Raw genomic sequence first — 13786 nt, 5'->3', positions numbered from 1 at the left:
AGAAGATGACTTTCTTTGGATCAACATCTAGTTGTGACCACAGACTTCAAGTTATTTTTCACCAAAGGGCCCATGAGACATATCTCCCTCTAATCGAGATTGATGAATTTTATATTGACCACTCATAGCCTTCGCATGCTTCATGGTATACCCAATTATTGTCGTACTCACTTTTTATTAAAATACTTCCATAACAGTGTCAAAACATACAAATCTATATGTAAAGCACTATGGTGATTTCAAGTCGAATGATCACTTGTACAACTCCCACAAGAGATTTTCTTACACACTTTTTGTAAGATCCATTTGAGATTCTCGAGTTGGGTCATGGTCTAGTGCACTTGTTCTCCAACAAGCAACTGCGTACTAACTTAAGTATCCAATGCTCAGTTTGTAAGATCAATTGCCATAGTATAGTACACATCGATTTTTTTGCGTCATTGATGTCTTATCTCAATGACACTTTTGATTAAAGGCATTTTAAGGTATACTCTTGCATGTATTAAAGATCTTACAATTAAAATCACATTTTATTATTTTTTTTTTTTTGCAGAGATTATGCCTAGGGACTTTGTCTTTAGGCATATTATATAATTAAATATAAAAGATAAAGATGTGCCAATTGAATATCATGAATATAAAACAAATAAATATATTACTCATTAATATATCAAATCTTGATGTATGAAATATAACTTAATATTTAAGCTGTAAGGCATACACTAATAATATCATATTGTATCGAGTATAATTGATTTCCATATTATTAAAATTTTACTTCTTTCCATATTCAGATTTGGGCATGGAGCTTTCTTTATTCTTCTGTTAAGCTTTTATTTTTTGTTTTTTTTAATTGTTTAGGATTTCAATTATGCAACAACTTTTGATTGATTTTGAGAATATTTTATTCATTATGAGTGGCTAAATAATTGTGTAGGGTTTCTAAAGAATTCTACCAATTGAAACTTTTGTAATTTACTCAATATTTGGTTGTGATTGTTACATCAACTATGCTTATTTTGTTCTAAATTTAATACTTATAATTACTTGATCATCAATTACATGACTTGAGATTTCTTATGATGCTAGACATAGATAACTAAGAAATAGACTCTAGAACAAAATAACATGTGTTAATTGAGAAATATATTTATTTGATTACGTGTGCAATCTTTGATTATATTTGTGATGATTATTTTCATGTTATAAGTACCTATGCTTAATGTATTTTCTAATTCTAATTCACATAGATATATAATGAGTTAGGTTAGTTGAATAAACTTGTGTTAGACCTAGACATAAGCTAACAAATAAATTAGAGTGTTTGATTGACATAGTTTGTAACTTAATCAACCAAAGTTGAAGTAATTTGATAAAGTAAATTTATTAGGTGAATTTAGAAAACCCTAGGGGTCTTAATCAATTGAATTTTAATTCTTTAAGTGATTGTTAGTTCTTTCATTTGTTTCTTTTTGGCGCACAATTTAGGGTTAAATTTTTTTGAGCGATCAAGTGTCTAAATATAGTTTATTGTGACTAATTTTAGTAATTAAGAGGTTTAGTTACAAATTTTTGTGGCAACAATCTTTATTCATCACTTTGCTTATCTTGACTGCATATATTTACGTGTTATTTATGAATTACATAAAATCATGAACAAATTATTGAACAGAGCTATTATGCGACTCCTTTTCTTCCAGAATCCAATGCCTGCCACTGTCTTTTTCAATTCTCCCTCCATTTTTCTCTCCCAATCTTGTGCCTTTTTCTCCCCCATAATATTCTATTTATAGGTGCACGGTTTCCACTCCAATTAACATTCTCCTTCAATTGCAATTCTTTAATGGCCTTAAACTCCTCCTCCAATTGTGCATCCTTTCTGTTTAATAATCTAAATTAATGTCCAACTTCAATTCCAATCTTTTCTCCAATTGTCGTTTGAATTGCACCGCTGCCTCTTATTTATTAATCTTTATATATATAAAAATAAGATAATCTAAAAAAAAAAATTTCCCCCATTAATAATTTACATTTGATACTCATTGCATTTAATAATTTTCATTTTGTAATTTCTATTAATAATTTAAATTTTCTAATTACTTCAAAATAATAAGTATTAATTATTGTAAAATTAATAATAAATTTTAAATACATAAGATTTTTTAATTTTAATCATGAGTTTTTCAATACATTATTATGTAAATATTAAATATTTAATTAATCCATCAATCAATTAAAAATAAATACTATTTATGAGAAGTATGAATAGATACTTAAAATATTAATTAGGTTACATAAAATTTTCTATTAAATAAAATCTTATCTTTATATAATATAATAATATATAATATAATTTATTATATTAAAGTAGAATAGTTTGCAATTTTTTTTTCTTCTAAAAATCTGTCAAGCTATTTTTTACCTCTAAAATTTGTATTAAATTTACATAAATTTTTTAAAAAATATTAATAGACAACTTGAACTATTAATGATGTCGTAAAAAAATTATTTATTTATTTAAAATTTTATCTTTATATCTTTATTTTATATATATATATAACATTAAAATAAAATAATTAAACAATATTTTATCAAGTGTCAATCAATGATAAATTTTTTCCCTAAAAAATTTGCATTAAATCAAATGTAGTAATTAATTAATTATTAATTTTATTTTAATAATTATATTATAATTTAAAAAATATAATATTTTAAAAAATTCATAAAAAATTATTTAAAGTTATTAAATATTTGAATTTTTCAATACTAATTAATATTTAAAGTATTGTAATTTTAAAACAGAAATCAAAATTCATATTTATAAATTTTGTTATTATTAACAAGCTAATTTTTACTCATATTTAAAAATTTTAATTTATATTTATAATATAATAAATAAAACGAACGTTTTTGAGTGAATATATTTTAAATTTTATAATATTTATTTATAAATAAATATAATATAATAAATAAAAAAATTTATAAATATTTTATCAAATAACTTATTTAATGTGTTAATTATTCTTTAACACATTGAATAACGATATATTAGATTAAGAATATTTTTCATTAACATATTAACTAACAAATAATTAATTAAACTTAAATTTTGATAAAAAACTTGATTATTAAAAAAATTATAATTATCAATTCTATTAAATTTATTTAAAATAACGAGTTTAATTTTTTATTTTTAAATTAAACTCTCCCGTGTGATACACATGAGTTCACCACTAATTAATTTATAATATCAAAATTAATATTATAAATTAATTAAAAATATATTCTTAAGAGCCCAATTTCTTGACTTTATCTCCTTTACTTTACTTGATTCCTACAAAAAGATTCAAATGATGTAAAATTCATATAAACTTACACTTTAAATATGACAAATAATATAGAATTAAGTTTAAAATTAAATAAAAATATATATAAAATTAAGCTCTATCATCTCTCAATCGACAGGATCATCCACCACCCCCGCCCCCGATTCTCCCATTAGTTAGTTGTACATTGACAAATTCTAGGAATAAATGTTAAAACTTCCCGCCTCTCCTCTGCCCTGTGGCTGGCTGACTTTCTTCCCTCCCTTTTTCTTTCTCCCTTCGCTTTGCTATGCATGAAGCCGCCAAAACCTCCAAGCAGACATGTAGGCTGCTGTTACTGCTGCTGCTCGTCAATTAGGATGAGGCTGGGAAAGGAGTTAGAATAAATAATCAATCATCGTTGAAAATTACTCCACCCTTGCGCGTTTGGTATGGGTTTCCCTCATCCAATCAAGACAATCCTCTGAAGTCCCGTGGGGGTGTGCCAGCTGCCATTCAAGCAGTTTTTGTTGCTGCCAAGCACGGGATCAATCATTAGTCAAAATCACCATCCCTCCCAACTACATGTTTTTTTTTTTCCGAGTATTTTGGCAACAGAAATAATTGACTTACCCATTCCCTTACAAGCGGACCTCCAGTTTTAAGCTGCAAAACACTCATTATATCCTTCCCATTCACCAGTGGCTTCATTTCCCAGACTCTCTCCAACCCTGTATTTTGTAGAGAGAATTTTTATTGTGTGCATAGGATGACGTTTGTCCACCATTTCTAGTATGCAGGCAGGACATTAAAAGGAACATCAAAAAGTGAATTATCAAATGAAAATTTGCAGGTCCCATTCACCGACTTGACAATTGGTCATAGTCTAATCCCCAGATGTCATTCTACAACTACCTTTTATCCTAGTTGCCACTGATGGGATGGCCTAGTCCACACTTTCTTGCTTCCATGGCATAGAAAAACTGAAGGTAGGTTTGCAACAATAATCAATTCTGGCATGTTTTCCGTCTTCCGAAAAGACACGTTCTTCACAAATTTTGGAGTTAATAAGCTAAGCCCCCCCCCCCCCCCCCCCCCTATTTCTCCAGTTCATGGAGCTGGTAGGGAGCCAGATTTTTGGTAAAACGGATCTTTAAAAATAATAACCATACAAACCCTTAATCCAGCCAAGTCAAGTTAGCTACATGAAATTTAGCTCATCAATCATTTTTATCTATGATCAACTATTTCTGACCAAAAGCTAAGTCAAGTACAAAATGATCCTTCCAGGTGGAATCTCGAGTACTCCTCATTCCCCCCCATATACACACATCTCTAAATTCAATACCACACATACTTGCAACAAATATCTGGGCCCTCAGTAAAGGGTCAAGTTGCTGTCAGATCTTTATCGTTCTCAGTTGATTAAATTTTAGGGTAACTTGCCCGTACATCCCTTCTGGTTTGGCCCTTCTGCTCAAACACTCCCTGTAGTTCGTTTTTTGGCAATTTAGCACCTGTACTTTGATGAAATAGCCAAAATAGCCCTTCTGTTAAAAATCAGCACAGGCGACATTAGTTTAACTCACGTTGGTTAAACTTTTAAGTACACTCCTACACAACAATGTATGACTTGGCCCCAATTCCATCCTCAATATCTTTTCAAATCACAGCTTATAAAACCTAGCTCACAAATGATTTTTAATGGAGGGGCTATTTGGCTCTTTCATGAGAGCACAGGGACTAAATTGGCAAAAAACAAACCATTGGGGGTGTTTAGAGATATGGCTCTAGGTATTTGTGAATTGTTGTGGTTAAAATTGTATTGAATGACTTGAAAGTCAAGTGGACAACTCCTACGCGTGCTTTATTGTGACAATAAGTCCGAAATAAGCATAGCCCATAACTCAGTTCAACATGACCGGACCAAACATGTGGAGGTAGATCGACACTTCATCAAAGAGAAACTTGAGAGTGGATTAACATGTTCTCCCTTTGTCCCTACAGGAGAGCAGCTGGCGGATATTTTGACTAAGGGATTATCTAGTCAAATGTATCACAAGCTCTTGAGTAAGATGGGAATGTATGACATACACTCACCAGCGTTAGAAATACGAGAAGATGCCCTACTTTCCTAATTTATGCCTTTCCTAATCTGATCTAATTGTAACGTCCATATGCACACTGATTTGATTGATTTGTATTTGCTCTATAATTTCACAGTTGTACATATTTTCATTTTGTATATATTTCCTAAGGTAGTCTAGGAATCATCTAATTAGGAAAGTTCCTAATTAGACTTAGGAAACTACCTATTGTGATAGGCGTGTATATAATGGTTGTTTGAGCCTTTGAATCAATAAGATTGGATCATTTTTTCCGCCTCTTTGACACCAACTGTTCTCTTTGCTTACACTAATTTTGTTGATTGGTTTGCTCATAAAAGTCCTCTAGAGATTGTTCATAGCTACTACTCTCACTCCATTCTTGATCTAGTACCCTTCCCACCTAAAGCCAACATTTCTTATCTTGCAGAAAATCTTTTGCCCTTAACCCTTGGATCCAAATTTTTTAGCCTATTAAAAAATTTTCCTAACATATCCCTAATTTGCATGTTAAGGATAGAGTAAAATAGCAACAACTAGGTTTTGAAATTGTAGGCAAAGACTCCTTGCCCCTTTGGATTATTCTCTATTTATAACCTCATAATTTGCGGCTTAGGAATCTTAAAACAAAAAGAAAGAATACATAAGGAAAGTATACAAAAGGAAAGAAGATACAAGAATCATCCTAATTACAACTCATATACATTCATGATTCTTTATATTTGATTGCTTTGTTGTCTTCCTTGATTGTCTCTATAGAATCTGCCATTTACAGTCTTGCACCACAAATGTCAACCTTTCCATAATAACCATATATTTACAGCTGTAACAGTTGTCTTGCCAGCCCTTTTTTACCCAAGATTCCAACACTCTCCCTCAAGATGACGTATGGATATCCTCCATACCCATCTTGGATATCATAGTTATAAAGTTCTTGTTGTGTTAAGCCTTGGTGAAGGTATCAGCCAGATGATGCCTTGATTGAACAAATGGGATGCACAATTGTCCATTGACTAGTTTCTCCTTTATGAAGTGTCTATCAATCTCAATGTGTTTAAGTCCTATCATGTTGAACAAGATTGTTAGTAATACTGATTGCAACTTTGCTATCACTATATAGTAAGAGGCACATTTTTAGGCAATCCTAGCTCTGTTAGAACCTTATTCACCGATACTAATTCACATACACCTAGAGCCATTGCCCTATACTCAACTTCAGCACTTGGCTTAGCCACAACTAATTGTTTCTTACTCCTCCATGTGACTAGATTACCTCTAACAAAGGTATACTAACCTGAGGTTGATCTTTTATCATCTAGAGATCCAGACCAATCTACATCCGTGTATCCCTCTACATTCAGATGGTTACGATTAGAAAACATTAAACCCTTCCTAGGAGCTGTTTTCAGATACGTTAAAATCCTATGGACAACCTTCATATGAATTGACTTAAGATTCTGCATGAATTGGCTTACAACCCCTACTGCATACGCAATATATGGCCTTGTATGTATTATTCTTCATTAAGGCTCTCATTTCCTCTTCCATAACATGTTTCCAGCAAGGTTTATTGATAGCATGCTTGCTTCCAATCTGTGGGTACTGTTACAGATTCTAAACAGGATAGAAAATTCTTATAGGCGGCAGACAGAGAATCATAAGTAACAGATTTGGAGATAGGATGCTGTGTACAACTCCTAACTTCTTTTCTGATAGCTATAGGAAGGTACAAATCAAAGAGTTTAAATGAAAAGTTAGAAATAGGTTTAGCTTTAGAAATTGTAGCATCAAGATTAGTAAGATCAAGGTTAGTTGCAAGAAATTGACTGGAAATTGTAAGTTGTTCAGATTCAGTGGAGTGTTTACCTGGATCAGTGAGGTCCTTAGAATCTTCTTGGCTAGGTAGACTTTGTTGATGGGCTTGTTTCCTCTAGAAATAAGTCAAAAACTCCCCATTCCCAGGTTTGTTTGGTCCTTGTTGTCGATTAACATTTCCTGGATCTTCCTCCTACCCGTGTTAATAAAAATTAGCCGAATTATAAAAATCATCAGCAGCCTCTCCTCCTTCTGCCCTTAAATCATTAGTAGTTTCTCCACCTTCTGCTCTCATATCAATAGTAGTATCAGTCTATTGCACGGAAACCTCTTCTTGTACCTTGGGACTGATATTCTCCCCCTGAAGAGGTGAGAGGTTGGACTGAAAATAACCCTCATCCTCTCTAAATATGACATCATACTGACAACGAACTTTCGGGTAGGTGGATGGTAACACTTGTACCTGTTTTGGGTAACAGAATACCCAATGAATATACATTTGAGAGCTCGAGGGTCTAATTTGCTAATTATAGGAGAGAGGTTTCGTACATAGCAAGTATAGCCAAACACCTTGGGAGGGATAGTATAGGAAGAAACTCCTATTAGAAGTTTCAAAGATGTTCTGAAATTGAGAGTTGTAAGTGACATCCTATTGATTAAATAGGTAGTAGTAAGAACTGCATCACCCCAGTAAACTTTGGGAACATGCATAGCAAAAAGCATAGACTTGGCGACCTCCAAACAATGTTTGTTTTTCCTTTTTTCTACACCATTCTAAGTAGGGGTATCAACACAACTAGTTAGGTGTATGATTCCTTGATCTCGGAGGTAGTCTTGGAAAGTACTATCCTTATATTCTAAGCCATTATCACTTTTGAGAACTTGGATTTTTGTATTGAACTGAGTAGTTACCATATTGTGAAATGACTTGAAAAAATGGCCAGCCTCACTTTTATGCATCATAAGATAAACCCAACTTGTTCGACTAAAATAATCTATAAAGGTAATGAATCACCTGTATCCAGCAGTGTTTTAACCCTACTAGGTCCCCAAACATTTGAATGGACAATCATGAAAGGCTTAGGACTCTTTTTAGTAAGTGTAGGGTAAGTACTTCTTGTGTGTTTACCGAACTCACAAGCTTCACAAAATATATTGGTATTACTACATTGTTTACTCATACTAGGAATAATCTTCCCTATCACTGAAAAAAGAAGGATGTCCTAATCTTTGATGCCATTGCATTAGCTCCTTCTCAACTGAGATTTTCGGGCACTGAGAATGATTTATTGTCCAACAAGTACAAGCCATCAACCAGTCTACTAGAGCCAATCGTTTTCCTTGTGCTCACCTCCTAGAAAACACAATGGGTAGGGAAAAAGGTAATTTTACAGTTTAGGGAATTTGTGATAGAACTTACAAAAAACAAGTTACTTGCAAAATTAGGAACATGAAGAATAGATGACAGGTTGAGGTTTTTGTTGCAATTAATAGTCCCTTTTCCAGAAATAGGAGAGAGAGACATCTGTAATTCAAATCTTTTCCCTATCGGAACATTGGGTGTAGGTCAAGTAGGAATTAGACAAACCAGTCATGTGTGTTGAAGCCCCATAATCTATGATACAAGTTGGTTGTTCTATAGAATTTGAGGAATAGAATGCTGTAATAGTACCTTGAGTAGGAGCACTGCCAGCTATACTTGCTCGAGCATAGTGTGATGTAGAAGGGGCATTTGAATCCATCTTCATCTTATTCATTAGCTGCTGTGTGAAAACTAGTTCTTCCCTTGAGAGACTAGCCTTTTCAGGTTCTAGTTGTGGCCCCTCATTAGTTTGGATAGCTTCTGACAGATGACCTTGATGACGTCCCTCTTGCCTTCTATCCTTTCCCTTAATAGGTCTATCATGTAAAGACAAGCAAGTCTCCTTTGTATGCCTAGGGTTTCCACAATATTCACGCTTTAGTTGATTCTTATTGATACTTCCAAGGCTGGTAGGGGTTCTATCAAGTGATGGTTTCACCATCATGGCTGATCCGTTTGTTGCAGCAGGCTGGAGCATAATACTCCTTTTGTTCTCACCTTGATGAACATAGAAATAAGCTTGCTTCAAGGTAGGAAAAGGCTCCCTTCCTAATATCTTAACCCTTAGTTGGTCAAACTCTATATTTAATCTAGCTAAAAAATCAAATACCATCTCTTTATTAATCATTTTTTGGATCTTAGAAGTATCATTAGAACATTCTGCCTAGAAATCTTGATAATAACCCAACTCTTGCCATAGATTGTTTAATTCAACATAGTATTGAGAAATTGACCACTAACCTTATTTAGTTTCATATACCTTTTTCGGGATCTTGTAAATTTGTGCATCATGTTCGACATGAGAGTAGGTTCGTGATGCAACATTCCAGATCTTCCTTGCTGTATCTAATAGTAGATACCCTTTGGTAATGTTTGGCTGCATTGAATTGATTAGCCAAGTCATCACAAGGGAGTTCTCTATCTCCCATTATCGAGCTTGTACATCTCCAGTGACAGGTTTTTGAGTTTTCATGCTAGTGTAGTCTTCAAATCCCGGGGCTTTAATAAACAATTTACAGGAGCAAGACCAGGCTAGATAGTTACTGCCATCTAGTTTCATTGGATTAACAAGCAAGCATGGATTATCAGAAGGAATTGCAGTTTTAGGCCCTTCGATAGGGATCACAATCCCTATAAAACTAGATGATCTAACCTCCTCTTGGAACATTTTTGCTAAAACTAATGTCTTTTCTATGCCTAGCCTAGTTGTGGCTTTCATACCATGTAAAAATAGTAGCAACTAGGTTTTGAAACTATAGGTAAAAACTCCTTGTCCCTTTGGATTATTCTCTATTTATAACCTCATAATTTACTGCTTAGGAATCTTAAACAAAATGAAAGAATACATAAGAATAACATATAAAAGGAAAGAATATACAAGAATCATCCTAATTACAACTCATATAAATTCATGATTCTTTAGATTTGATTGCTTAGTTGTCTTCCTTGATTGTCTCCATAGAATTTTCCATTTGCAGTCTTGCACCACAAATGTCAACCTTTCCATAATAACCATATGTTTACAGCTATAATAGCTATCTTGCCAGCCTCTTTTACCCAAGATTCCAACAAATAGAAGTATCATTGCAACAAATAACGTAGATCAAAAACTTGTTATTAATGTTCATCATAAGGCTAGGAAACTTAAAGGAGGTGGTTGTGTCATGATTCAACCTGAATGTTTCCCATACATTTTCACAGAACTACATGCTCAAGGTAATGGCCCATTTTCCATCATTCTTGAACATGGACTTAGTGCTTATTCACTAGATTTGCCTAATAATATGACTATTAATCTTGCTTTCAATGTGGTGGATTTATCACTTTACCAAGGCACACTAGAGCATTCTCTTTTACCTACTAGTGTTCTCGGAGGTCACCCAATCCCTCTTCTACCATATCTTCTGTAGTAAAGGGAAGTGATAAATTATGTACAATGATGAGATTGCGACATCACCCCACAAAGGTTTTCATAAATTTTTTATCAAGTGGAAAGATCATCCAGATGCCACATCGATTCTTGAGGATGATTTTTGAGCTTTGGATCCTAAGCTCCAAGAGTGGACTTTATAGTCAATCTCTCAAAGTAGAATATTCTTACCAAAAATGAAAAAAAAAAAAAACTCAAAGTTCTCATTCATTGGGCAAATCATCCAAATTGAGCATGAAGATCTACAAAACTTGAGGCCAAGTTTTCGCCTACTAGGGAAGAATGATGGGGGCAAGATAAGGAAATATTTTAGAAGACGTTATCAACATATTTTGTTATTTGTTTTAGAATTTTTGTTTATTTCTTTCCTAAGTAGTTTTAGAAAGATTATATTTCCATTCTATTTGGTATATGATTTTGGTCTTTGCTACATTTCCTAATTAGGGAGGATTTATAGTTTATATAAATCCCCTAGAGATGTATTATTTGGTGGGCTTGATCATTGAGTTTGAAAACTGAGAATTGGTTAGAATAATTGGGATTCATGTATTTTCGTTTTGGGTTCTGCATCACCAAATCAATAGGAATAATTAAATTTTCATATCCACATAATGACGAAGAGGAAATTAAAGGCTTACTTTATCCATATGTTTGAATTAGGGGTGGGAGGATTGGGGGGAGGGGGGTGCCCTATCTTAAAAAAGACCAATCATTTTATGAGAGAATAATTATAAGAGAAAAACCTAAAAGATTGGTTTCTCTTAACTTGTTATTTATAATAGGCATAATGGACCTTAAACACCTACGGGCTTAACCTATAGGCTTAATCTAATTACAAATAAAACACACATATAATAATTACAATATATACAATTATACTAATAATTCTAACACTCTCCCTCAAGCTGGAGCATAAATATCATATGCACCAAACTTGTTACAAATATATTCCACTTGAGAATCCTTTAGAGACTTGGTGAAGACATTTGCAACTTGATCACTGGAGTTAACAAACTCTATAACAATAACATCTTCAACTAAATTTTTTCTAATAAAGTGCCAGTCGATTTCAATATACTTAGTCTGCTCATGGAACACTGGATTGGAAGCAATGTGTAAGGCAACTTGATTATCACAAACAAGCTTCATAGGGGACACTTCACAAAACTTGTGCTCCTGCAAGAGTTGTTTAAACTAGATGAGCTCACAAGTTGCATTAGCCATACCCTGATACTCTGCCTCTGCACTAGATCTAACTACTACATTCTTACTTTTTTAAGAAACCAGATTTTCTCCCACAAGAACACAATACGCAGAAGTTAACCGACGATCAGAAAGAGATCCTGCCCAAACTGCATCTACATAATAACAAATATTTGTGTCCCTTATCCTCATAGAGTAACCCTTTACCTAACGCTTTTATATATCTCAGAATCCAAATAACATCCCAGTGAGAATTACATGAAGAACTAAGGAATTGACTAACTACACTCACAACAAAAGCAATGTCAGGACGAGTGACTGTGAGATAGTTCAACTTGCCTACCAGTCTCCTATACCTTCCAGGATTTGAATAAAGCTCCCCCTGTCCTGGCAAGAGTCGAACATTCGGATCCACTGGGGTGTCAATTGGTTTGCAGTTCACCATACCAGTTTCTTCTAAGATGTCAAGGGCATACTTCCTCTGAGAAATTGAGATACCATCTCCTGATTGAGCAACTTCAATACCCAAGAAATACCAAAATCGGCTTAGGTCTTTGGTTTGAAAGTGCTGATGTAGATGTTCCTTCAACTTTTATATTCCAACTTGATCACTTCCCTATGATAACAATGTCATCTACATAAATAACAAGGTAGATACATAAGGAAGAAGAATGGCGATAGAAAATTGAATGATCAGCTTCACTTCAAGTAAGACCAAAGGCTTGAACCACAGTGCTGAACCTATCAAACCACGCCCGTGGAGATTGTTTCAAACCATAAAGAGACTTCTTAAGTTTGCAGACTACATTGGACTCCCCTTGAGCAACACAACCAAGTGGTTTCTCTATATATATCTCTTCCTGCAAATCACCATGAAGAAAGGCATTTTTAATATCGAGCTGATAGAGTGGCCAATGACGCGTGGCAACCAGAGAGAGAAAGAGGCGAACATAGGCCATTTTCTTAACAAGAGAGCATGTATCACTGTAATCTAGCCCATAGATCTAGGTAAAGCCTTTGGTAATCAAGTGGTCCTTAAGACGTTCCACCTGTCCATCAGGAACCACTTTGGGAGTGAATATCCATTGGCAACTAACGAGAGTATTTCCTGGTGATAAAGGCACCAAATCCCAAGTACCATTTGAATGTAAGGTGTCAATCTCATCTAACATAACTTGATGCCAACTAGGATAGGACAAAGCTTCACCTGTGGTTTTAGGAATAGAAACAGAGGAAAGACTCAAAACAAAGGCACTATAAGAAGGAGCCAAACGATCATAGCATAAAAAATTAAAATAGGATGGGGATTACGAGTAGACTGTGCACCTTTGCGAAGAGCAACAAGGAGATTGTTAGGCTCAGGATCTAGGGCAGGAGGGACCACAGATAGAGAGAACGAGTTAGAAGAGTCCTAGGCTGGAGTAATGCTGGCGCCGATAGCAAGATGAGGACGACGATGATATGTAAGAAGTGGAGGAGCCGTGGAAGGTGGTTCGAAAAATGGTAGAGTAGGCACCACAGAGGAGATAGAGGGACCCGATGAGGACAACAGAAGAAAAGAAAAAGGAACAGGCAAAACTTTGTGAAGACTCTGTGAATCAGGCTGAGCAACCGAAAAGAAAGATTGTTGTTCAAAGAAAGTGACATTAGTAGACATAAGATAGTGGTTTAGCTTAGGAGAGTAATACTTATAGCCTTTTTGCAACCAGGAATAGCTGAGAAAGATACACTTGAGAGATTTTATAGCAAGTTATCTTGTCCAGGTGAAAAAGAATGCACAAAACAGATACATCCAAAAACACAAAGAGGAACAGAATAAAGCGGCTGTGTAGGGAACAAAAGAGAA

At 34.0% G+C, this 13786-nt stretch overlaps 1 protein-coding gene across 2 annotated transcripts in view; it reads right to left on the bottom strand.

Annotated features, from left to right (window-relative positions):
• Window positions 1-3398: 3398 nt before the first annotated feature.
• LOC127786617 (tRNA nucleotidyltransferase cca2) overlaps window positions 3399-13786 on the bottom strand; it is a 122253-nt gene continuing 111865 nt past the window's right edge. For both annotated transcript variants that reach the window (XM_052314123.1, XM_052314124.1), the window contains 2 exons: window positions 3939-4036; window positions 3399-3838 (listed from right to left, as the gene is read on the bottom strand). In XM_052314123.1, the coding sequence (XP_052170083.1) occupies window positions 3734-3838; window positions 3939-4036 (203 nt within the window). In that variant the 3' untranslated portion in view covers window positions 3399-3733. The remainder of the gene's footprint in view (window positions 3839-3938; window positions 4037-13786) is intronic.

The sequence above is a fragment of the Diospyros lotus genome, chromosome 12 (assembly GCF_014633365.1).
Source record: "Diospyros lotus cultivar Yz01 chromosome 12, ASM1463336v1, whole genome shotgun sequence".
NCBI lineage: Eukaryota > Viridiplantae > Streptophyta > Magnoliopsida > Ericales > Ebenaceae > Diospyros > Diospyros lotus.
Note: the sequence above shows the minus strand (reverse complement) of the source record. Positions and strands in the feature narration are given on the sequence as shown.